Source organism: Triplophysa dalaica, chromosome 2 (genome assembly GCF_015846415.1).
Source record: "Triplophysa dalaica isolate WHDGS20190420 chromosome 2, ASM1584641v1, whole genome shotgun sequence".
Lineage (NCBI taxonomy): Eukaryota > Metazoa > Chordata > Actinopteri > Cypriniformes > Nemacheilidae > Triplophysa > Triplophysa dalaica.
The window spans coordinates 9,362,585-9,388,432 of NC_079543.1; the positions used below are offsets into that span (position 1 = coordinate 9,362,585).

The 25,848-nt window shown below is 37.5% G+C and overlaps 4 protein-coding genes across 8 annotated transcripts; all 4 read right to left on the reverse strand.

Moving 5' to 3' along the window:
* Window positions 1-377: 377 nt before the first annotated feature.
* Window positions 378-4,809, reverse strand: zgc:66472 (uncharacterized protein LOC327494 homolog). 2 transcript variants are annotated; one of them, XM_056730377.1, is made up of 7 exons: window positions 4,726-4,809; window positions 3,622-3,943; window positions 3,229-3,331; window positions 1,869-2,918; window positions 1,717-1,784; window positions 1,567-1,610; window positions 378-1,125 (listed from the first exon to the last, which is right to left on the reverse strand). In XM_056730377.1, exons 2-7 carry the CDS (start codon window positions 3,925-3,927, stop codon window positions 1,062-1,064), a joined length of 1,635 nt encoding a protein of 544 aa, XP_056586355.1. In that variant the 5' UTR covers window positions 3,928-3,943; window positions 4,726-4,809; the 3' UTR covers window positions 378-1,061. The 2 variants fall into 2 exon arrangements, with proteins under 2 accessions (XP_056586355.1, XP_056586346.1); XM_056730368.1 differs by having other exon boundaries at window positions 3,622-3,970; window positions 4,726-4,789.
* A 318-nt stretch (window positions 4,810-5,127) lies between these two features.
* Window positions 5,128-12,031, reverse strand: si:ch73-109d9.1 (zinc finger protein 544). Of its 3 annotated transcripts, XM_056739945.1 has the most exons (7): window positions 11,518-12,031; window positions 10,568-10,881; window positions 9,745-10,244; window positions 6,597-6,671; window positions 6,418-6,507; window positions 6,181-6,285; window positions 5,128-5,497 (listed from the first exon to the last, which is right to left on the reverse strand). In XM_056739945.1, exons 2-7 carry the CDS (start codon window positions 10,857-10,859, stop codon window positions 5,417-5,419), a joined length of 1,143 nt encoding a protein of 380 aa, XP_056595923.1. In that variant the 5' UTR covers window positions 10,860-10,881; window positions 11,518-12,031; the 3' UTR covers window positions 5,128-5,416. The 3 variants fall into 3 exon arrangements, with proteins under 3 accessions (XP_056595923.1, XP_056595908.1, XP_056595915.1); XM_056739930.1 differs by lacking the exon at window positions 5,128-5,497 and having other exon boundaries at window positions 6,191-6,285; window positions 8,982-10,244; window positions 11,518-12,029; XM_056739937.1 differs by lacking the exons at window positions 5,128-5,497; window positions 6,181-6,285; window positions 6,418-6,507; window positions 6,597-6,671 and having other exon boundaries at window positions 7,060-10,244; window positions 11,518-12,025.
* Window positions 12,032-12,808: 777 nt separating this feature from the next.
* Window positions 12,809-16,613, reverse strand: si:ch73-109d9.3 (zinc finger and SCAN domain-containing protein 16). Of its 2 annotated transcripts, XM_056740598.1 has the most exons (4): window positions 16,311-16,613; window positions 15,880-16,205; window positions 15,617-15,738; window positions 12,809-15,453 (listed from the first exon to the last, which is right to left on the reverse strand). In XM_056740598.1, the coding sequence occupies exons 2-4, from the start codon at window positions 16,160-16,162 to the stop codon at window positions 14,332-14,334; spliced, it is 1,527 nt and encodes a 508-aa protein (XP_056596576.1). In that variant the 5' UTR covers window positions 16,163-16,205; window positions 16,311-16,613; the 3' UTR covers window positions 12,809-14,331. The 2 variants fall into 2 exon arrangements, with proteins under 2 accessions (XP_056596576.1, XP_056596568.1); XM_056740590.1 differs by having other exon boundaries at window positions 15,880-16,613.
* Window positions 16,614-16,966: 353 nt separating this feature from the next.
* On the reverse strand, window positions 16,967-25,358 carry si:ch73-109d9.2 (uncharacterized protein LOC565042 homolog). Its single transcript, XM_056768941.1, has 4 exons — window positions 24,723-25,358; window positions 24,156-24,283; window positions 22,320-22,428; window positions 16,967-18,428 (listed from the first exon to the last, which is right to left on the reverse strand). Exons 1-4 carry the CDS (start codon window positions 24,976-24,978, stop codon window positions 17,368-17,370), a joined length of 1,554 nt encoding a protein of 517 aa, XP_056624919.1. The 5' UTR covers window positions 24,979-25,358; the 3' UTR covers window positions 16,967-17,367.
* Between the last annotated feature and the right edge of the window lie 490 nt (window positions 25,359-25,848).

A 25,848-nucleotide genomic window follows, 5' to 3' on the forward strand; every position in this document is an offset into this window, starting at 1 on the left:
ATTAGAGATTGTTTTTAAGAATTGTTCAGTGTTAACATGTTAAGTCTGCAGAGAAAACTATAACTGTGATCAGTTTAAAAGCGAGCTAGTGTGTAATGGTGGTGGTCATGAACACAAAAAAATGATTTGTTGGGTGAAAAATTTATGAAACCCATTTCCACACAATTTAATTGGTTTATCTGAACTTAAACTGGGTGAATTGTACAGACAAGTACATCTTAAATTTTAACTATTTATGGCAGTATTAAACATTGAAATTGTGCTTGAACAAGAAACTAATACAAATGCGTTATATCAAACTATATTGATTAAGTAAAACAAACCACCTTTAAACATTTTTTTTTGAGTGAATGAAAAAGTTTCAGCACCTTGGAGATTTGAAAACGGTTTATTGAAATGTATGCATATTTTTATACATAAACCACTTTAATTTATTAGCCTGCAACAAAAATTGTGTCAACTAATGGTTATATCATTATATTTAACATGACCTTTGAACACTAATAAAATTTTGCTGTAACAATTTCTGAATTTATCAGTGAACACATTAAGTTTGGAGCAGGCAGTCATTAACTGGGCTTTGCTACTAAACATTTACATTTGAAGACAATAAATCACAAACGTTTTAGCCAACAGCACTGTCAAATTAAATTGATGGGTGAGAAAATGTAATGCAAGGTTCACCACAAACATCTAAAACAATGAAGTGAGATTAAGAAAGGTGAAAATATAAATGGGTGCATATAGTTCATTTAAATTCACAAACTAAATTATTAACCGATAACAACATGAAAAACTACATAAAGGTTTCTCATCTCAGGCACTTAAGACCCCTTTAGTTAAAGTAACAACGCCTTACACACCTACATAGGGTAGCTGTCATTTAGTTTGAAATGGCAATGGAACCTGTTTCAAAAAATATAATATAACAGAAATGATATGGAGAGAACGTTCATTAAATTAGCTGCATAGCAACTCGTGCATCCTTATAGTGTAAACACAGGATTTCATAAAAGGTCAATATAATATAACTTTTTTAATTCATTTTCGTTTTTCTTCCGCTAGTCTTCCAAAAGGTCCGGAAAGCTCTCTGCTGGTTCCCATGTGTTCTGAAATTTTGCTCCACTAACAAAAGACAAATAAGATATTGATTCATTAGACACTAGCTTTCAGTTTGGACATTTTTACACTCTTCTGTTAGTTGAATATAGACCACTTTTGCAAGATGTAAACACTGGTCAAGAAGCTCTTCCGGTTTCAGTTTTTACTTATTAAATATGATCCTTTTTAATCTTGCTTAGATTAAATATTATTCTTTTTAATCTTCCATAAATAATTAAAATTGAAAGATATTTGTTTAACATTTTGTTTCGGTTAACAATATTCTTTTAGTTGTATTTAGTTGAAACGTTTGTGCAGTTAAAAAACTTCAGTTATTCTAGACCAGTGTTGAAACAGGGATGTTTACATCTTCCAAAGTGATCTGGATTGGTCTAATTATATGAAATATTATTAAGACTAGATTGTACAGTGTGTTTAAAAAACTGATGTTGGAAGAGAACTTACCACAATGAGCACGGCACCCACTTGACCCAAACTTCACTTTTTCCCTTTTGAAATGAAATGGTGGTTAAGCAAAATATTTTCTTTTTCAGCTCTATCTATGATTCAAAGCTTATGGGGAAGTGCATTAAAATGATCAGATTTTTTACCTACCTTATTTTTCCTCGATTTCAGAATTTTTTCAACAGGAAACACACCATTGTATGCATCATGAGAACAATCTAAATGAAAAATATGAAGAATTATACTTTCTAAAATAGTCATAATAAACTCCAAACTAATCTCAATTAACTTATAATATATACCTGATATTTTACGCTTTCTTGGAGAGGAACATAGCCCTGACTCCTCCATTCCACTGTTATGTCTTCCTTTATCCTTCACTTTATTAAATCCATGTGCGACAGGTGACTGTAGGCCAAGTGCATCTTCACCTAACTCAGTTAGGCAAGTGGAGGTCGACATCACTGCATCTACCCTCCTGTCAGTTGACTCTTCAACACTTGAATCTAAAAGTGTTCCTGCTACACCGGGCTCTGATTCCTGTGATCTGCAGGCGCAACTGGTCGAGTTGTCATGCAAAGAATCATTTTTCGTGCATAAAGCAGCCTCCAACTGGGAGTCGGAAATTCTCTCAAGACGAACCTGTAGCTGAGATTTCATGTTCTTGTGTGCATTTATGACATCGACAACGTTCTCTTTACTGTCCTGAGCAGATGAATCATTGGGGTGTTTTCTTTTGTGCAGGTTCCAAGCACACTGGGTGGCGAATGTCTGGTCGCATTGACTGCAGATGAACGGAGGATCGACTTCCTGACCGTGTGCGGACAGCCCCTGCATGGTAAAGAATGTGTGCTCACACCGGTCACAAATTTGAGGCATTGAGCACTTGTGCCTCTTAAACAGGATGTGCGTTTTAAACCGTTTCTCGCATTTACGGCAAACGTACACAGTGGGCTCCTGGTGGTGGGCTCTGGCAGGGCTCGACTGGAGGTAGCACTCGTCCGATGTACAACACAGGCAACGTCTGTGCATGGTGAGGTGCTGCCTGTCTCGAAGAGCGCGAGCAACGTTAACCATGTCATTAGCATGCTTTTTCATTAATCTTCTTTTCACCGCTGGTTTTATGTCCCTTGACTTTGGGTTAACTTTTAACAAGCCTGTGCTTGAAGGTCTCTTGGGAACAGTATTATTCTTGGGATTGCTTGACGAGGCAATTTCTCCTTTTACTTGCAACGTGTTAGTAGATGGACAAGCTAATTCCGAATGAACAACCGTCTGTGTGCCATGGGTCTCCTGGCTCTGGGGTGGGCTGTTAGATACACAGCTACACTCAATTTCTGCAGACGATGCACCTACACAAAACACATTAGTAAAAATTGGTGGGATTACATCTAGATTTATATTTTTCATATATATAAAAATCCTTTTTTTTGTAACAGAGAAAATGTTGCTGGAATTTGAATAAAAGCTCTGTATCTTTCAGTTATGGACAAAGTCATTTTCCTGCAAAGCAGAGATATAGGGAGACCTTGTGTGAGAAAAAGTAAACTTGATCTAAACCTTAAACTTGATGTAGATCCTTAAACCGTAAATTTTTGGCATAGCTGAGCAGAATGGATCCTGCTGATTCAACATATTCATATTCTTTATTGTCTCAAGCACCTGTATTGCTTGACTGGGCTGTCACTGGTCCACTGGTTTTAGCATACCGCTCCCCGACTCTTCTGTTTTCCACTGAGACCATCTCCGTTCTTTCTTCAGAACCCTGAAGACGTGCAAAATAGTGATTATGAAGAATGACATTTCACAGTCCAAATAAAAAATGTTGAACAGTACCTCAAGGGTGCAAAATGACACATAGACAAAAAATTATTCCAACCTGAAAATGATTTGGTTGAATCTCTGCATTTCTTAACTATTCAGTCAAGTCAAAACTCTTCGGACACTTTTGATTGTTTCAACCAAATTTGGATTAAACGGCTGTGGCACCACTTGGCAATGCACTTAATGTTAAAGATTGACTGAACCCAATCCACACTACTCACTCCCACTCACCTGCGCCTGTGGCCTAAAAGCGTCCTGTACGTCAGGCTGAGATACCATAGACGAAACTTCCACCTCATCAGTTTCTCTTTTCAATTCAGACAACATCTGTGCTCTGATGATGGCCTCGGTTTTCTGGAGCTCGCACTCCTCCAGCTGCTGCTTTAAAGAGTCGATTTCTTTCCAGTTCCTGCATATCTCCACCCTGGTTTCCGTCAGGACTTTGCTGAACATTTTAACTATTTGTGCCGTTGTTGCCACCATGAGACCTTCGATCAGAGTACTGAACTTGGCAGACAGAGCATCCTCCACCTCCATTGTGCCGTGTTGGTTCCTTTTATGGAAGGCGAAACAGTCCTCTCTGAGATTAACAACCTTTTAATTGTGCAACTATACACAGCAATGTTGAAGGTATAAATCAAGACATCCCATTTACTTTTAACTATAGAAGACACATTCAAATTAATTTAAGCATATTTAGTTCAATAAAACTTTGTAACCACAGTATTTGGTAGCACAACTATAAATAGTTATTGATCTCTCAAAAAATAAAATATAACACATGCTATGAACTGCATAAGCATATGCAAAGAAAACGATTATACATATATATCACGAGAAACGTATAAAGAATGGGTCATTTAAAATATTTGCAGGACAAGTTAAAAAAAATCCTTGTTTAGTTGATTAATTAATTGAATTCACCGCGTGAAGAAATCTAAGGAACTGTTACGAATTCTTGCATGGAAATGGTTGAGGAAAACCACGTGAACGAGGGCATTTCTCGTGGTTAAAGGTCCATTCTTTTCAAAGCAAGCAAGCGAAGCACTAACTTATTTATATACGTTAACCCACAAAGATGTGCTTGCGTTTAATATCTTCCTCGATCGGCTCTTTGTTAACTTAAATATAAAGTGTTCACGTCACCTCCACTATTAACGCTCAGGTTTACCGCGTTGCTAGAAAAGTTCCTCAATTTATCAATAGACTAACGGGAATCGGTCATCGATGATGGCGCCTGTGCTCATTCTATAAAGCATCGCAAATTACCAGATACCACAACCTACCACCAGTTAACACTCAAAGTCAAAAACACACAAAACGATATTAGCTTACCTTTGAATAAATAATGAATTGTTTGTTTGAGACAAGCGGTGATGCTCTTCTACCTTCTCGCTAAGCGGCGCAACCGCATTACTGACCGACGGGAAACACGGGTCAGCGTGATCTGATTCCCGCTTGAATCTAAGCTAGCATGGACCAGATCGTTTTTATCAAACTATAAATATATATTTCTCTTTTCTGCATGTGTAGTGTGGAATGTGTCCTCTGCTTTGTATTCTAGACAAATAAGAATAATTCAGAAAATTATAAAATAATATTTCTATTATCTGCGAACGTTTAACGGAGATAAAATAAAATGCATGTTAATGCATTTATTACATAAGAAAAACTGTAAATACAATTAGAAAATACATATAACTCACAGCATTATTGCGAATTTTTCATATGATGGCAATTCTGAATTGGTGTTTGTATGGAACAGTTAACATAAAATTTGCCTAACTTCCAGAATCTGATGGAAATGTGCAATGTACTCAAACCAGTTAAGTGTTTTTAAACCCAGAGTCTCAATTCGTGTTACCCCTTCTATTTTCCTGTCACATATTCTTTACAACAGTTGCACTCATACAGACTGTTTTACACAGAAGGGCAGATAGAAAATCAACATAGTCTTTATAAAAAGAAAACAAACCAAAGCACACCAAATACAACAACAACATGATGTCACACAGCTACATTTTATTTAGTTCACATTTTGAAGATCATCTCTTTGTACAAGATACCTCTGGCCCATAGGTAAAAGATTTTCCTCCACAGCAGTTTCCTAAAGCAGGAAAAAAATAAACAATGTTTTAAGTGTTTAAGACTGTAGAATAAATTTGATTACAATTGTAAAATAGCCTTGTGAAAGTACGTGTCTTAAGTTACATTTACAGTACAAATACAATCGAGAGGGTTTAAGTCTTAATTCATCAACCCCAGAGACTACCTGCTCAGTTTTTGGTCCTGGTGGATCCCATAACATTGTAAATAGTGACAAAGTTTGGGATGTTGCCTTATAGTGACCAACTAATTTGTTTGTTATGTGACACATGATGAAAGGGGAATTTGCTAGAATCTGATAACACAATAACAGGCTGGCATGAAACAAAAACGTAGCTCATATTCAAATCAAAATGTGGCACATCAGTTTCTGTGAAATTGTATAGACCACAGCAAAGAAATATGAGATCCGATTTTAGTCTGCCCTAAAGTAAAAAGTACCATATTCTTCAAAAACTCCGCCTAAAATAACCGAAAACACCATAACATACTCTAGCTCTTGATTTAACAGAATTTTTATAAAAATCTACACAAAATATGAAGTAAAATAAATTGCTATAATTCAGTAAAAAATATTTTAAAATATCGGTAATACAGCTAAACATAATTTCATCCTTTACATTATAAAAACTACAAAAGATTTACAGGTAAATATACAATGTGGAAAATTTGTACAACTCCAACCTTTGCTCTTCTTCGAAGGTAATCCCTGCGGTTGTGTAGCATTTTAGTACATCGTACAATCACCTCTGTCTCTCTTCCATACAACTGTGGCAGGGCAGAAATGATCTGTGCAAGGAAAAAGGAAACTTTACTCGCTACAAAATAAATCTTTATATTCATGTACTTTGGATCATGTAAGAAACAATGAGGGCTTTTACAGATCAGCTCATTAAATAGAATAAATTAAGAGGATTAAACCTTTGCTGTAATTGGAGCCCACTCAATGTTCCTGCTATAGCATGCGCTCTGCCAAACCTGAAATTGTGTCAAAATCTCCCTTGCCACTACCTGTTGAAGAAACAAGAAACCAATGAAATGGGGCGTTCGATGACTGTCAAAAAGCTATAAATCCACATTTATTTTTAGGAATTGCTTACACTGAATGTTCTCTGTTTGTTTATGGAGTGCAGTCCTTGTTCTGGGGAAGGGTATTCTGCAAACCTTTGGCCAATCTACAACATACACAATACCAAATTATGTAAACCACAGTTTTATAATATTCATATTTCAAAAGCATTTATCAACTTTTAGAGGCAATAAAATGTGTATTAGTGGAATTACATTTTACTGAAATGAATGCAATGTTTATTTATGTACATTTTTTCATTTTTTAACAAATATTTTGTCCATTAAACTGTCTTTCATATGGAGTGATTTTTATGGGAAAATTACATTTAGAAACCTATAAGCTCTAATACAAATTTACAAATGCATTAGTTTGACCATGAAAAATAAATATTTATTTTTAAACTTGAGTAACATTGTAATCAAATTATCCAAATTAAACATTTCAGTAATTTAAAGTCAACCATTTGCTGAGAAAAAAGCAGGACAAATCCATCAGATAATAAACTTTATTTAGAAAATAAATTAAGTCTGTTCCTTTCCATGAGAAACAGCAGATTATTTAAGAATCTTAAGGGAATGGCACTGTCAAACATCCGAAAACACTGAACAGGACATTGACTAAAGTAAATAGAAATTTGGGGTAGATGACTTTTTAGGAATGACATGAAGAACAGTTTTATAATGAAAATGGATTGAAATGCCACAGTGGGGGAGTCATGGTAGCAGTCATTAAACTAAAGGGTTTTTACACCTTGATTTTGTCAAAAGAGCCAAATCCCAAATTATGGTCAGGACACGTTTTTGATGAAACTATATATAAATAATTCTTAAGAGTTAAAGACACAATTCCACTGCAAACTTTGTGAACTATTCCTTTCACAATCAATTTCTGTGCCATAGATAAAGGGAAAAAATGATTTGCTTTTTAATAGCATTTTTACTTCAGAAAATAGGTCAACGCTGTTGTTGAAGGGAATACATAACAACATTAAATACACAATTTTACACTACTATACATTGAAATACCACAAAAAAATATTCCTGATGAAGTAAAGCAATCACCTCAGCTAATAAATGCAGGCCATGTGTATTGAAAACTCAGGTAACCGCTGAAATCTTAAAGGAATAATTCACCCAAAAATAAATGTGCCATTCCAAATGTATAAGATTTATTTTATTTAAACACAAACAAATACTTTATTATAAACTGCCGACATGTCATGTTCACATCGGACTTAAAAGCACATCCGTCCATCTGTAAAGAAATACAAATAACATCAGAGGATTACAAAATTTCTGATGAAGTAAAACAATAGGTGTGTGTGAGAGAAAAAATTAAGCTTATTTATCAGTTTTGAAACCAAAAGAGCACATCAGAGTGCTAAATATCAGATGTTACGTACCTGAGTATTTTTACTCAAGTACAATTATCAAGTATTTTTATCACTGTGTTTTTACTTTGGGAAAATTTTACTTCACTAAATTATAAAGCATATATTATACCTTTTTACTCCCAAATATATTTTGTTTATATATAAAATACATGTTTTATTTAGCTTTACCTTTAACTATAAGATTTTTTTGACTACAGTATCAAATGAAGTTGAGTAAAAGCTATGATACTGCATATGCTATGCTATATAATGTATGGAATTTATATCTTTCCAAAGTAAAAACACTCCTTGAGAGTAAACGTACTCAAGTTATTTACACGGCTGCTAAAAATATATTAATATAATAAATACAGTATAATAACTGTCATGATATTTCATCACGGGTCAAACACGGATGTTATGAATGTGTCGCCATATTTGAACTCGGATGTCCTTGTTTCTGTCACTTGATAAGCTTAAAATATTGGTTTGAAATGATATACAAATGATTGGTGATTACCTAAGTATAGGAAGTCGTGTACATCTGGAATGGCACGAGAGTGAGTAAATTATGAGAATTTATTTTTGGGTGAGCTATTCCTTTAACTTTAAAAAGTGTTGACTTATTTTCCTGCACAACAGGTATTCTTTAAAGAAGATTCCCATGCATAAGACTTCCAGGTGTTGTTTTTTGTCAATGATTGTAAAGAGGTGTCAAGGTAAGACAGCGGTCTGCTTAGGTCGCAGGAATCTTCCGTCTTCTTGAGCTCTAACCGCTGATACTGTGTCTGATACCACCTGCAGTTCGGCCGACCTAGAGCTCTGATCTTTCAGAATCAATATGTAACAATGTCTCCGCACTTCAGAAATCAAAAATGAGTGTCCATTCTCGTAGATCAATTTGTCGTATTCTCGAACAGAGAAGATCATATTAATATGTAAACATTAGACTAATAGAGAATCATTTAAAAGAGAATTTAAAATTAAATGAAGTCATAAAAGTCGAGTGTTTTGTGTAAAACCGCTAGAATTACTTCCCACCTCTTCCGTGGATTTTCAGTAAATGAGTTTTCATTTGCCTGGGACCAAGAAAGCTCTTTCCGCACTGAGGGCAATTGTAAGTCTTCCCTGCATGGCTGTGTCTTCTGATGTGAACTCGCAGGTTGGTGGCACGGTTGAACCTCATCCCACACTGAGTGCAGCTGAAGAGTTTCTCCCGCGTGTGGATGTTCTGGTGTTGCCTGTAGTTGCTAAGCCGAGCGAAGGCCTTGCCGCAGTGCGGACAGATGTGAGGTCTCTCCCCGGAGTGATGCTGCTGGTGAACCCTTAACTCAAAGTTGTAAGCAAACGTCTGATCGCACTGAGGACAGTTCAACGGTTTCTTGCCTTTGTGGATCAACATATGAGCCCTGAGGTCACATGCTCTCACAAAAGTTCTCCCACAGTGGGTGCAATGGTGAGATCTTTCTGCATGGATTTGTTCTGCGGGCATCCTGCGTTTGTCCTGGGAGAAATGCCTTGGGTATTGCGCACGGCTGATTATTTTCTCACCCGGACAAACAACACTGTGAGAATAAAAGGCAGAACTTTCAGATACGTCTGCCCTTGTAAAATTTTGTCCATTTTCTTGTTGGACAAACAAATTTGAACTCACTGGTATGCTGGATAGCCCAAGATCTGTTGTGCTTAATTGACTATGTTGTGCCCTAATACCTTGATGTACCAATGTGTTGACTGAATAGGGTGTGAAAAATGAGGTGGCATCTGGCATGTCGAGAGAGTTTAGATCTGGAAAGCTGTCTACCTGTATCTCTTCCTGATCACAAGATCCACTGAGCTCTCCGTGACTCGGATCAGCCATTTCTTCATGGCAAACATCATCCCTGTTGACGCCTTCCCACACCGGAACCATCTCTTCCTCTTCCTTGACAGGGAGAAGTTTCGGTTCTGTCTCTGATTTTACTTTCTTTGGTGAAGATGGTTCCAAAGCCTCCTGAGCCAAAGGACTGTGTAACAGTCTTGAGTGATTTGAGCTCATGTCCTTATCAAGTGTACAGTCATGTTCAGATTTGTCTCGCACTCTTGGTTTATCCTCACTGGTGGACTCACTCTGAACTGGTGCGTTACCCAGAAGTCTTTGCAATACGTCCTGAGGAATCTGTATATTGGAGTTAGGTGTGGTGATATCTTTCACACTCTGCCTGTGTACTTCATGCTTGTCTATAGAATGTGGGTGTGATGCGGTGTGTATTTTAGGTTGGGTCGACGGTGGCTCGTTGGTTGACTGGTCTCTCAGGATTGGGCCTAAACAAAGCATGTACGAAAAGAAAGGAAAAAATATTTAGCACAAAAATCATGTATACATTGTTGTTCTGCTGAACACAAGATATTTGGAAGAATGTTTGTGACCAAACAATTCTAGGGCACTATTGACTACGAAAGCTAGGAATGGAGACGAAAGCTACTATGGAAGTCAACGGTGCCCCAACAATTATGAGTTTCCAAATTTTTTAAAATATCTTATTTTGTGTTTAACAGAACAAAGACATTTATTATACAGGTTTGGAACAGCTTGTGGGTAGGTAGGTTTTTGAGCGAATAATCCAGTCCAGTGTTCTTTAACTTACCATGGATCGTCTCCACAGACTGGATGTCTTTGTTGCTGCTGGCCCCCTTTCGGCAACATCCACAGTCTAGGCAATGTATTTTCCTCCCCTGTTCATATTCTTTCTGTCTCAGTTTGCTCTCAGACAACTGCAGCCTCCGCCTCAACACTTCTACCTCTTGTTTACGATGACCCACTTCCTCCAGGAAGCTGTCCTCTACCAGCCTGGTGATCTCAAACATGGCTGATTTGAGGACGGTCTCCATGACAACGGAGAGCTGAGACTGGAATGTGAGGAAGAGGGCTTCTGACATTGTTCTGTCGCCTTGAGGACACCTTTAAGGGACGGTGTGCAGATTTTGTCAGTCTCAAAAATATTAAATACTATTATATTTATTTTACGTTAAAAGAACAATTAAATTCAACAAAAAATTGGTAGACCTATGATATTTGACTGAAGCTTTTCGAAAAAGGTCCCAGGCGTGCTATCAATCTCTACATTTTTCTAATCAGTATTTGTCCTTTCTGGGCAACGAACCCATGACCTTTGCTTTGCTACAGCAACACATGCAGCTTGCCATCTACAGTAAACCAAGTAAATACATTCATATAGACGTGTTATTAATCACACTGAATAATGTGTTTAATTTAATTACAAATAGTATTTGTGAGATTGGTAAAATTGCCGTAATATTGTATTTTACGTTATGTTTAACGTTACACGCGTTTCTGTCACCAAGTGGGAGTTTCGTTTTTTATTATCGTTGTCATTAACCCACGTGCAATGTACAACATAGAATGTGATATGTGTTATAGTAACAACAGTGTATTATTAAAACACGTTGATATGTATATGGATGTTTTCACTCGGTTTACTGTAGCAAGCTCGCTAGTGACCCACCGGGCCCTTTGTTTACAGTACAATAATAACTAGACGACGACACCACGATTATTCAGACGTAGCCTACGTACCTTATGAAAACGATCCCTGCAGAGCAGATCTCACAGAAAATGATCAAAATGGTTTGAATATAGAGGTTTGTGAAACTGCTTTACGATCATTCGAGTTTACAGTATCTCCCCCGGATACAAACATATATCTTGCTCGTCTCTTCTCTTAGCGCCCCGCATTGGTTTGGTGGACTTTATTCCATTTGAGTGAATCGTATGATAAACAGCTGGTTTTCCGTTTGATATTTAGAAAATTGATACAGTTATAGTATATCCTCCACATTGTTTTCTCTGCTATAACTTGGATCTCACTTTGACTGAAAGGACCCCCAGCAACAATATCCGCCTCTTTTCCACTCACAATTTCTACAGAATAAAATATCCTGGAGCTTGACATATCTTATAATGTGTTATATATATATATATATATATATATATATATATATGACATATCTTCAACTGTTTTGTATTATTTCGAATATTTAAAATCATATTGAGTAGGGTTGGGCGGATCGATCCTGAAATAAAGATAATGTTTCTTCCGATGCTGAGGTTGTATCTAAAAGGATCGATCCTAACATAAAAACATCGATAATAATGTGTTTTTACTAAAGATTTTATTTATTTACTAATGTAGATAATAATTGTATAATAAAGAAGAACTATTTATTTTCCATACACCTAGTTTTGCACACGTTGCTCCTTCCTGCTGTGTTTTGTAGTCCGCTATCACGTGACTCAGCAGCGCCAAGCCTAAGCACGCAGACGCTGCTGAAGAGGAGCATCTTGTGGAGATTTTTCACATCGGTGAATAAAAACACTGCGAACTGCGATGTATGAGATTAGGCCTTTGGGGGTAAAAAGACAAAGAATAAAAGTACTTTTACTTTGTTTCTCCAACAATAGTGTGCACTTTGTTTATAAATTCCCTTAAAAAAGTGCATGACAGGGAAAGCTTTGTTCTTCAGTAATAATTCTGTGCACTTTTTTAAAGTTTGAAAAGTAGGCTAGTATGATAGGGAACAATTGTTTAGTTATATATCGGTTTTCTGTTCTGTTAATCTGTTATTGTTGTTATTGTCCCCCTGGTTGAGAAACACCACTAGTCTGTTTCTTAAAGGAATAGCTCACCCAAAAACGGAAATACATTTTGTGTTTCACAAATGAAATGAGTCGTATACTGGTTTTAAACGATGAAGGTGAATGAATGGTGATATTATCACATCAAGGAGTACAATTTTTATAAAATCATTGGAGAATAAAGAGAAGAATAAGAACACATAATATCAGAACCCAGATCAGTACTACCAAACAGTCTGAGAAAAAAACTTTAATTTTTGATCTGAACATTACACATTGATGTAACACAATATGACAGAAACCAAAGACATAACAGCACATTATTTTAGACAACTTCCAACACTTCAAACATTTGGTCCATTGAAAACATAATTTTATCGCTGGTTATAGCCCAATGCAATGTTTAAACAGTGATGTTTCACAAAAAAAAATATTTTAATTACACTCTCAAAGCATGTGGTTGTTGTGATGTACCTGAATCACCAATAATTTACAAGCATCAATGGATTTTGAATGTAACACAGTGTCTGGCATTTAGTTCAACATAAAAAAAACATTAACTACTAAAAAGGTGGCAAAGCGGTTTTAATGCCAATTCTACCAGCTGCATACTAATAAATCCTCCTGGTTAAACTTAAAAGAACACTGGAGCTATCCCACGCATACTTTTGTACTTGCATATTCTACTAAATTTGAACATGTAACTCTGTAAGACCTTTGAACATGCTTCATTATCTCAACACACTAGCTGGATCCAACCATAAGGCGTTTATGTATGAGAGCAAAACAAAATACAGACAGACATATGTGTCCTGTGTGGACCACAGATTATCCTTTCAAAACCCGTAAAGAAGTCACAGTAGCGCACATGTGCACCAATCCAATGTGAATGCTACAAATCCATTTATGTTAAGAAAAAGAGCTCATTTAACAGTATTTCCTTGAGTAGTTGTGTTTTTTCCCGTTTGAATAGAGATGGACACAATTTATATACAAGGCAAATTCCAACTCCTCTAAAGAATTCAGAAAAGTTGGCAAATCTCATGAAACTGTCACAATGTGTCACATTTATTTCAGTTCTTTTAGCAGAATTTGCGAGGAAGTGAGATTAATTTTCAAGGGGGAAAAAAACAAGGCTCACAATATGCTACAACACCGTTCAAAATGTTAGTGTCACTAACTGACTTATTAATATTTGTACATATTAGAATATTTAACTCACTCATTTCCAAATGTAATTATTGGAATACAAAACAAATTCTAAAAAGAAGCATCTTTTGACTAGAATTTTCAGAAATGTTCTTTTCACATTTTATCAACCAGCTTGTTGGTGTATGATTTTATACAGTACTAAAGATGTTACCATCTATGCTGGCCCTTATTGACTGCTTTTAACTTTTTCTGCCCAATGTATTTTTTTTATAAATGTGTGTTTAGTAATGAAAGACTAACATGTTTGCACAATTATACTTTTTTCTATAAAAGTAATTTTAGCATATGCGTTAAAAAGAAAAGGTCAAGTCAAGAGAAATCTTTAGTGAGGTGACCCTAAACATTTGAACGGTAATGTATAAGAAAGTGAAAAGGTGTCTGCCTTATGTGTTTCTTATATGACAGTACGAAAATACCCTGAGAGATCCAGTGATTTGTGCCGCACAGCAAAATAAAAATCAGGCTTTAAATTTTGCACAAATGTTATGAGGATGATAATAAATACACACAGATAAATTATGATTTTTATAGTTCCACTTGTTGTCATGTATTGGAGTTTGTGAAATCAGAGTGAATCCTCTGATGTCTTTTCAGGTTGCATTTTTGGGTAAACCGTTTCCCACAGTCCATGCAGATGTAGGGTCTCTCTCCCGTGTGGACCCTGCGGTGTGCTTTTAAGTTACTCAGTTTTGTGAAGCTCCGACCGCAGATTGTACAACAGAACTGCCTCTCTCCTGTGTGGATCTGTTGGTGAGCTCTAAGATGACACAGATGAGAAAAACCTTTTCCACATTGGTTACAACTATGTACCGCCCTCTGCGAATTGTGCCGCGCGTCCCCTTGAACCCTTAAATTGACCCCCTGTGGGAGACTTCTTCCTGGATTTATGGTGCTGAAACTCCTTTCACCCGCACCAGCTCCATCTGGGTATTGACGGACATGAGAGGGCTTGGGTGTAGGAAGGCCTTTGCAGATAGGATGTACCTTGTCTACAGACATGGCAGCTTGATCTGACACATCTGCACTGGGTTGTAAAACAATTTTTGTGTTCTTCCTAACTGGTGATCTGCATGGTTGGTTGGCTGGCTGCATTTGCTGCATGGCTTGTGGTGAAAGGCACTGAACCTTGACGGGAGGCCCAGACCGTTGAACTTGCTTCTCCTCCTGAGGTCTAGTGGTGAGCGGATCTCCACACTTAATTTCCAACTGTGCCGTTTTAGAAACCATTTGAGGAGGAATTCTCTCCATCTCCTCCCAGTCCGATGGAAGCATCACAACAACCTCCTGTTTAATGGGTCCTGAGTCTAGGCTGGCCAACTGCAGTCTTGAACCCAGAGCGTCTGAAGATGGTGAAACTCGGACTAGGTCTGGCTGAGGAACAGATGTACGTCTTGTAGGATCTGGTTTGGAATCAAGCCATTTCGACTGGTTTCTTTGCGTCACCTCATCCTCAAACCCAGGTCTTTCAGTACGAGTGGCAACACATGTTTTGTCCTTCAGGTTTCGCTGTTCCGTTTCGAAACTGCTGAGTCCATTAGTCTCACTGCTTGAAGAATCTGTCCAATTGTGTATTTGAGAGCGTATTACTACACAAGCTTCTGTGCCTCTAATCTCTGTGTTCTCCTTTATCACTTCTCCAGCTTTAGGTACATCAACTTGACCAATCTGTTTTTGATAAAAAGCACATGAATGAGACCACACAAAACATGTTCAGCTTTAGTTAAAGTGCATCAGAAAAGAAAATCAAAGTGGAATTGGTTTAAATACAATTTGCTTCAAAACTATTTAAGGACCTGTTTAGTAGCTGTAAACATTATTAAACACACACATTAAGCTTGTTATCAAGAACCGATGAAGACGTCTCTTGGTTTAACAATGTGCTTCCTTTGGCACACCTCCAGCCACTGTCCGAATCTTTCTCCTGCTTTATATCAAGCGGTTGTCCCAAACCTTCAAAAGAGAGAAAAGTGAATAGACTCCAGTCTGTCGCCAAGCTTAAATGTGGCACACTGAGAATGCAAAGCTTGAGAATTTACTTTGGTATTTAGTAATACAAGTTAGGGCATACATAAGTGATTTTAATGATCTTACTGCTCTGTGTTTCAGGGCCTCTATTCAGTATTCTTCTCTTTGAGACTGCTGTCCGACCACAGTCCAAACATCTCAATCTCTTAAACCTCTCGCGCTCCCTCAGTTTGGCCTCTGACAAGATCAACCTCCGTCTCAATACATCCGCCTCTCGTTTGCCTCGATCCATTTCATCCAGGAAGGTCTCCTCCACTAACCTCGTGATCTCGTACATGGTTGTCTTGAGAACCGTTTCCATGACCGCAGACAGCTGGGTCTGGAACGAGAGGACGAGCGTGTCCGTCATTCCTGTATCTGATCTGCGGATAGAGTTCTCACAGACTGCGGTCCTACAGCGATGAATTAACGACAGATCGCGTGACAGATCACGGTTATTTACGTGTAATATCTTTTAGACATTATGTTTTTATTGGAGTCCAAACATGAACACTCACTCTGTTCCAATATGTAAAGTGCAAATCTGCACTTTATTAGAAGGTAATTAAATCTTGATCATAAATAGCAGTATAATAAATGGTGTTAGCATTTAGCATACTGTTTGACAGTATGAAACGCGAGCATTTCTGTATTCCCAGCGTGCGCGGCTCATCGGAAAATGTTCATATGTCTACAGAAATAACGATTTTATTTCACGAGCGCGTGAAATCCACGACGTTTCACTGATACATCATTCAACATGTCACGACGGAGTAGCAGACGGGAAATAATTGTTGTTGTTGTTGAATAATAATTGTGACGTCACGAGTTGTACGGTGGCCCTGATGGACCTCACGGTAATGCACGTCATAATCACATTTGCTTTTTAGACCGATGATATGGAAGCACTGATCTTCATTTCTCAACAACGCTGCAAAACGTAAAATATTGTGAATTGCTTTAGTGAGTTATGTTATCTAAACATGTATTTGTAAGTCGCTTAGGATAAAAGCGTCTGCTCAATGTAAATATTTCGAAGAGTTTATTAAAATAAACAAAGCCCTTTGGTAATAATTATCTGGAAGATGTTAATTGAGCAACCACCACATAATTATGTTAATGTTCATTCATTTGATTCGCCTATGAATTGGTAAAAAATGATAAGTATAAAATATTAATATAATTCCCCATGTTTATTTCATCAACCAAACTGTGGACAAAGTCAATACTGAGGAAAACATTGCATTATTACTGCATTAATGCGATTTATATCTTAATATGAATTGCCATGTATCTCAAAAGAAACAGATACTTATTAACCATAATGTAAAATATCAGATGCCTTTTTTAAATAAATCTTAAATAAATAGCGACATTTGATGAGCAGTGGTAAAAACTTTTTTCTGCAATAATGAAATGATACAGACATTTAATGCAAGAAATAGAAATACAAATACATATATGCTTCCAACATGGTCTCAACATATCCCTCTATAAATACATTCATATGTATAACCATTGCAGTCTTGTTTCATATCCGTATTAAAAATAACATTGTGGTGTGGTATAACATGTTCATTGATTGTATATGTCAGCACTATGTTTGCGTTGATGTGACCTAAGGTGGTCCAGCCGTTTGAAGCTGAGTCCACAGATACCACAACAGTACGGTCGTTCTCCCGTGTGGGTGCGTTGATGGACTTTCAAGATATCTGCCCGGGTAAAGCTCTTATTGCACACAGTACACTGGTGTGGTTTCTCCTGCGTGTGAATGCGTTTGTGCAGCTTGAGATTCCACAGTCGGCTGAATCTGTTGCCGCAAAGCGTGCAGCTATAAGGCTTGTCTCCGGTCTGACTGCATCGGTGCCTGCGCAGATCACTGAATGACGAGTAACCTTTGCCACAGTGACTGCACAAGTGCAGACCATCGTGCTGGTGGACACGTTGGTGAACCTTCAAATTGCAGGCTTGAGTAAATTTCTTTCCACACTGGTTGCATATGTATGCTTCTCGATGAGAAAGTGAGTTTGCTTTTGGAGAAGCGTCATCATTAAGTTGTAACACTTTTCCATCATTAAGAGTTAATGTATGTTCCTTATAAAGTCCAGCAATGGGATCATTAGCTACATCTCCAACATAAAGTGAATACCCTCTATGTCCAGCATCTCCTGCAATCGCACTGTGAACTTCAGTAAGGGTACTCATGTCCTGGAAGTGGCCATTTTTGTTAATAAGTAAACAGTGTGTGTCTCTATCAAAATTTTGTGTTTCTGGAATACACTGTGCAGACAACGTGCATCTATTTCTTCTCTTACTCTTATTGGAAGAGCTATTGTGATGTCTTTCACCTTCCATTGCCATGTTTAGATTATTTGAAATAGGCTCAACCAATACCATATTACCCAATGTCTCTTCAGTTCTTTCTCCAAAACCATTAGGGTCTCCCATGTCGAGTTTATTGTAGATCATCAGGTCCTCCGTGTTGTAAAGTGTTCGGTATGGCAGTCCCTGGACATCTCCACTACTTGCGTAATTTTTATTGTCAGCAGGCGGACTAAGTCCAGAGCTCCAGTCTTCCTGAATCTGATGCAGTTCCTGCTCACTGTATTTGTGTGATGAGAAATCAGAAGTTTCAGCTATTGAAAAAAAAAAGGCAGTCAGTGACACTGAAGAAATTAAGACAAAGACCAGCTTAAAAAAATGTGTAACAACCCACTGAAACCTATTATACCAAAATGCGCATAAAATAAATAGAAATTGGAAACAAAACGAATGACATACCTGGAAACTTTAGAACAATTGGAAAATTATAATAGTGAGGGAAATAATTATTTGATCCTTGTTGATTTTGTAAGTTTGCCTCCTTACAAAGAAATTAAGGGTCTGTAATTTTTATGGTAGGTTCATTTTAACTGATAGAGACAGAATATTAACCAAAATATCTGGGGGAAAAATGCCTATAAAGGTTATACATTGATTTGAATTTCAGTCAGTGAAATACGTATTTGATCCCCTACCAACGAGCAAGAATTCAATCTCAACAGATTGGTTATGTGCCTATATGGACCCCAGATTTGTCTTGTCACTGTAAGAAAGTACTCCTAAATCAGCAGTATATAAAAGATGCCTGTCAACAGAATCTGTATCTTCCATTTCAACCTCTCCACCACCATGCTCCACACGGAATAAGCTTGTTAATGATTTCAAGACAGTTGGGACCACACTTAGCAAGCAAACCATTGGTAAAACGCAATCCCACAATGGATTGAAATCCTGAATCACCAGCAAGTTCCTCCTTCCCAAGAAGGTCCACCTGGCTCGTCTGAAGTTTGACAATGAACATCAAAATGATTCAGAAAAGGCTACGGAGAAAGTGCTGTTAGACCAAAATTAACTCCTGTTTTTGGAGGGAGAGAAATGCTGAACATGACCCTAAGAACACAATCCCTCTAGGTGATGCAAACTCATTGGGGTGAAAAAAGGTGACAATGATGCGAGACCCCCCTCAACACTATATATTATATATAGTTAGGGGTGTCACGATTTCGATTTTAAATCGAAATCGATCGAAATTAAGTCACAGTCTCAAACTTCGAATTAAAAAATAGAATCGTCGATGCTGCCACGCCCCCATGTTGCGTCTGGTTACTTGCCAAGCGGAAAAAAACACATGTATTGAAGTGCTGCGAGTCAACCTCTAACAGCCACTCAAAAGATAGCATGGCAACTGCAGATGCAGGAGACTCATCGACAGAACTCGAATCCCCTCCTCTTTCACTGAAGTCGCTGGTGTGGAAGTATTTTGGATTTCCAGTGAGTTATGTTGACAACGTTCGCGTTGTCGACAAACAAACAACAGTTTGCAAGCTGTGCTATGTGCGTGTACCATATTCTCTCACTGGCAGCACAACTAACATGGCAGGGCATCTCCGCAGGCACCACAAAAACATAGATTTATCTGTTAAACCAACAACTACACAAACTACTCTTCCGTCTTCATTTGGAATTAAACTTCCAAGCAACTCAACTCGTGCAAATGCAATTACGCGTTCGGTAGGAGTATTCATAGCCGCGGACATGCGACCTTATTCGGTGGTGGAAAACTCTGGTTTTATCCATTTAATTAGTGCTAGAGCCACGCTACGAAATCCCAAGTAGAACGCATCTCACAGCTACGGTAATTCCCTCCATGTACAATAATGTAAAAGAGAAAGTTATTGAAGGTCTGAGCAGCGCACATTTAGTTGCCTTGACTACAGATTGCTGGACATCCAGAGCAACACAGAGCTTCATAACTGTCACAGCACATTACGAGAAGATGGCAGTTTATTTTAAGTTTTCAATTGACTAAAGATATAAGTTATTGTTACATTATGTTGTTAATAAAAGTTTTAAATTTGACAATGTAGTGTGGTACATTGCAAACAAAGGTCAGATATTATATTGCAAAAAAGTCTAGTTTGAAAAATGACAATCTGTGCTTTAAAAAGAATAAATGCAAAAATCGAGAATCGAATCGAACCGTGACCTTAGAATCGAACATGCAATCGAATCGAGGATTTGGAGAATCGTGACACCCCTATATATAGTCATAGTTTAAATATAGTTATATATATAATTATTACAATTTGTATTTCATATTATTCAGTGCACATAATCAGAATAGTCCATGGTCTGCTAAAAGTGTCTTGAATATATATATACACATGAAGAGTTTATTTGCAAAACCAGGCAACTCTGTTTTTGTTAATTTTTATAAATCATGTTTATTGTGTTTTTACTGTGTTACATATCTGTATTTTATTACTTAATCAAAAAAATCCAACTGTTTTAATGATCTTACTAGGAATGCAGAATAAAAAAACGAAGTAAATGAAAATGTACAAATTCAAGGTGCTCTGTTCAAACAACAGACTAATTACAGCTCTAGTCTAAACATGAATGAACTGTCAAACTTGCAACGTTATTCTATTTGCACATCATGCCTGTAACCATTGTGACAGATTTAAATTGGATTTTTACAAAAGAGGTTGGATTGTAACAACAAAATGACGTGTGACAAACATGTGCAAACCTGGTGACCAACTGAAATGTCTTACCTCTGTGCTTGCCAACAACGGTTTCTCCACCAAGAACTAAGTTATGTTTTGCCCGGGGAGGTCAAATACTTATTTCACTGACTAAAATACAAATCAATTAATAACTTTATATAACATGTTTCCCCTTATTTTTATTATTCTGTCTCTATCAGTTAAAATAAACCTACCATAAAAATAATAGACCCAGCATTTCTTTGTAAGCAGGCAAACTTACAAAATCAGCAGGGGATCAAATAATTATTTCCCTCATTGTATACACACACATATATATATATACTTATTTTTTACAGAGATCAGTAGCTGGTTAGCAGACATAAACATTTCCAACACAAAGCACCTGATTCTGTTCCAACTCTATCAAGGTTTTTAAAGGGGTCATATGACACAGCTAAAACAAATATTTTCATTTGTTTTCAATGTAATGCAATGTGTATTAGGGCTGTGACTATAAACCAACGATAAATATCACATTATTTATGCACAGCTTTTGAGTGAAGAACAGGAAAATGTTGCTGCATCCGAAAGCCAGAGGGCGATCTCGTGCAGAAACTCCAAATACGCACTGCAGATGAAGACCATAACGCGTTCTAGAATCTAGAAATGTCTATGGACATCTTTTTAATCACTGTTACTCAAGTCTCATCAGGTATTTTTATGCTAATAAAGTATATTTATAATGATCATGTTTGATGGGTGTTGATTTTTCAAATGCACATTATAAGCAACTCAAACTCCCAATGCTTTTAGATCGAGCAGCATTTCCTACTGATCCCAGAGACGTGCTTCATGGACAAGCTACGCATCAATATATTAATCGATGCCATGCATAACGCAGCCAGCTTGGTTTCAATAGGATTTAAAGGTATTACAATAAATTATTGTGCAGCCCTTATGTGTACACACGATTCAAGGTAAAACAATGCTTCATTTTCCACATACAGTGCATGTTTGTATCTCCTCTTTGCCCCTCCTCTTTGAAACACATTTTTTACAAATATCATCTCTCTGAAAAGTGAGGTGTGCTATGATTGGCCAGTTAACCAGTGCGTAGTGATTGGTCGAATACTGCAAGCGTGTGATGGAAATGTGACGCCTCTTACCATACTTGGAACATCAGGTTACAAAGCAATTGTACTGACAGGTACGCTCACCATACTTGCGTATACATTTGGGCGTTCTTAGTCAACTCATACCAAGAACTGACATAGATTTGTGAGGGTGTAGTTACAAAAGGCATTGCAGGCAGGTCTGGTTGAGCATTCGCTTTTAGATAGAATGCATCTTTTGTTCCAACACTTTCATTTTTGCAATTTTACGTGTCTAATCCATGCATGGGCAACTTATAACACAGAAGACACAGAAAAACAATTCGTGCCATGTTACCCCTTTAAAACAGAACACCAATTTCATAAGATGTTTAAACCACACCTTCAGTATCCAGCGTCCACCCGTCCTGAAGCTCCTTATAATCAGTGGTGATATAGACAGCCTCCTCTTTTAGTGTGCAGTCCAGTTTCCTATCCTGTGTATCTGCAAACTGTAGAAAGCACAAACACAGAAAGCATGTAATAAACGTATTCTGATAAGAGATGTTAATTAATCACAAACTGAAAAAACTTATTGCACTTTTGCACATCCCTACAGACTACAGCCTTCAAGGAACACTTTCTTATAGTAACCAGTGCAGTATACCAGTATAGTCTCGGACTTGTATTGGACTCGTTGGTATCTGCACTCAGACTTGGTCATTGTTCTAGTTGGTCTTGACAGAGTTCTTTGATTTTTTTCTCCTTCCAAACAAAACCATTGATGAAGCATATATGTTTGCTTTAGTTGGACTCTTGAGTTTCATTAAGTTAATTTTCTTTCCTTTTGGAATATTGATACATGTAACGATACATTTTTATATACATACGGCCAAAATGAAGAGGAAGCGAGTATGACAAAAATTATAAGAACGCTTCGAGCTCTCAGAGCTGATGTGTGGGTGTGCTTTGGTTTAAAAAAAAATTCATGGGGTAATGAGTCATAAAATAAATGCTGTTTGTAAGCTTTGCAAGTCTTGACCCACCAAGTCATTTGGCTACAGTATTGCATCAGACAAAAGGTTTATTCCAAAAAGTAACAATGACATTTATTGTGCTTTCATGGATGTGACACCAGCTCATTTAAAGCAAGGATGACCCAGTGATTTTATACTGCCCATGTTCATTGTTTTAACTGTAATGCACCACAAGTGACTTGTGACCCAAGTGACCCACTGCCAAGTGACCCACCTTATTCCCCTATGCTGCTACCCACTTGAGGGGCGCAATCCACAGTTTGGAAGCCCAAACCTGACCTAAAGGTCCATGCATCGCACATCATGGCCACTATGCAGAGGTAAGGGGTGTTTTTACATATATCCTTGCAGAAAAATCCAGGTGGTGCACAGCATGTTGCATGTCTAGCTCTACTTTTTACATTTGCTATTTTAAGTATTGCAATACATCGCAAATGTGTATCTTATCAAAATACATTGCAATATTTTCTATCGTGACAACTTCTATCACCGTATTTACGGAGAAGGCCTGATGTGTAAATGAATCGTACTGGGCTGGGTTTCACGAAACCTTCGTATGAATGTCATTCTTAAGAATAAATCGCTATCACTCTTAAAGTATAACTTAAGAATGACGTAGCATTAAGAAGGTTTCGGGAAACCCAGCCCTGGACAACTAGTTGTCTGTCACGTCACCTGTCACTCCTCGTAATGTTAAATGTGCTAATGAGTGCACGGAGCTGATGGCAAACGTTAAAACACATGAATCAAGAACGCAACTAAAGCAAATACTGATCACAATAATGATGGTTTGTTAAAACTTCTACATTTCTTTCAACATTAATTGCGGTTGCAAAAGTGATGTCAGTGTTACTAGTATTGAATCAACAAGTCAACAAGCTGAGAATGGGAACGTTTTCCACTGGCAGTCCAGAATGTGATTGTAACACGAAAATAAAAAGACTAAAGTAAATAAAACGACCTAATCAGATACGCTTTTTGGTGATTACAAATAAAGTATGTGATCTTGAAAGGATTCGTTTTTTATGTCTCAGTCTTGACCGTCTCATTTGGACTCGGTCTTGACTTGGACTAGAACCTCTTTGGACTCGGTCTTGACTAGTCCAGTTCTTGGACTCGACAAAGGGGGACTTGATTACAGCCCTAATTGGAACAGATCACAAGCTTTTACAGGTCATGAAATAGAATAGTATCCTACACACCTCTGCTGTGTTATTGAGACTGGTTTGGTCTTCTGATCTTTCTTTTCCCAAAAGCGTGTCAGTCTCCAGCTCACAGCTTCCCCGGCTTCTCTCTGGAACGTTCTCCTGTTTGAGACCACCATCATTTTCTACATGTGGTCAAAGGTGAATGCAAATGTGAGGGCATTGATTAAACAGTCCTTTAACAGTGTTTCAGTGCCCATTCAGTGTCAAAAAGCATGCTTAGAGAAACATGTATGATTTATTGCACTTTGACAATTACTACCAAAAATCTGAAGTGTAACCAAAAGAGGTGGGGGACTCGAGTCACATGACTTGACTAGGGTCTGACTTGAGTAGCAATTTTCAGGACTTGCGACTTGCTTGATTGAAGTAAGAAAATGACTTGACTTGACTTGAGAGCAAGTGATTTGATACTTGACTTAAAGTGGAATACTCGACAATGACTTGAACTTTTAATAAAGTAATACAATTCGTTTTAAAATAATTATTGTGACTCAGCAGCAATATCCCAGTTATAAGATCAAATGTCACGGACATTTTAATCTACATGTCAACAAACCTAAGGGTGGTGATGTCTTATCTCCCTTCTCCTTAGATATATGGCCATTGCCACACATCGTGGCTCGTGGCTCCTGACTCTCCATCTGGACTCACTCCACTGCAGCCTCTTCTTCAGTGTCTCCACCTGTTCTCGACTGCGGGACATTTCCTTCATGAAACTCTCCTCCACCAGACGGGTGATCTCAAATATGGCAGCTTTAAAAACGGTCTCCATGACCCCGGACAGCTGTGACTGAAATGTATGTATGAGGTCGGACATGATGACGAGTAACGTTATATGGATGAAACCGATTTAAACCAACCGAGAAAGGGTCAAAAATCTATCCACCAACCCCTGTTTACACGTTTAAATCAGAATGTCACATCATCTACTATGGTGTGCAGGCGTTTCAGCGGTAAGAATCTGATTCATTTGCTGTTTTCACCTGGTTAGCAAAGGCTAACGACTAGCATTATTGCCACTGGTTTAAAAGCGTTACAAAACTAACAATCTTTTACTCTCATAAACATTATAAAAATACAAATTGAAGGTTAGAAAAAATGAACGACATGCTAAGTGTCTTAATCCTGCACCATGTCTGTCATGCAGTTAAATTGCTGTAAGTAAACGTTACTTCCTGCAGCAAAATATACGGATACAATTTAGGGACACACACACTGAGCCGCCGTGCCTTCGCGTGCTCTCGGAAATTCGATAATTCCCGGAAGTAACGTCTGGATTAAACATTAAACACATTTTGTGTTGAAGTGGGAATTATCGAATTTCCGAGAGCGCGTGAAGACACCCTTTAAAAAGCATGAATCGATTCAACACTTATTTCGAGTAGAACAAATCGCAGAACATGTTACAGCTATAATGGGAATTGTCTAATTGTATTTAATAAAACGTTATAATGGTATACGCTAGGGTTCGATTGGTATGTGATAGTTATTTTGGTGGGATGTTATCAGGTGAATGGGAATTATTAGATCATGATTAAATCCTACTGGAATAAACAGGCTCAAAACACACGGCATAAATTAATCTTGTTAAACGGTATCAGATGATGTTTCATTATGGTATTTGTAATGAACACCATTCAATGTATATATATATATATATATATATATATATATATATTTCAACATA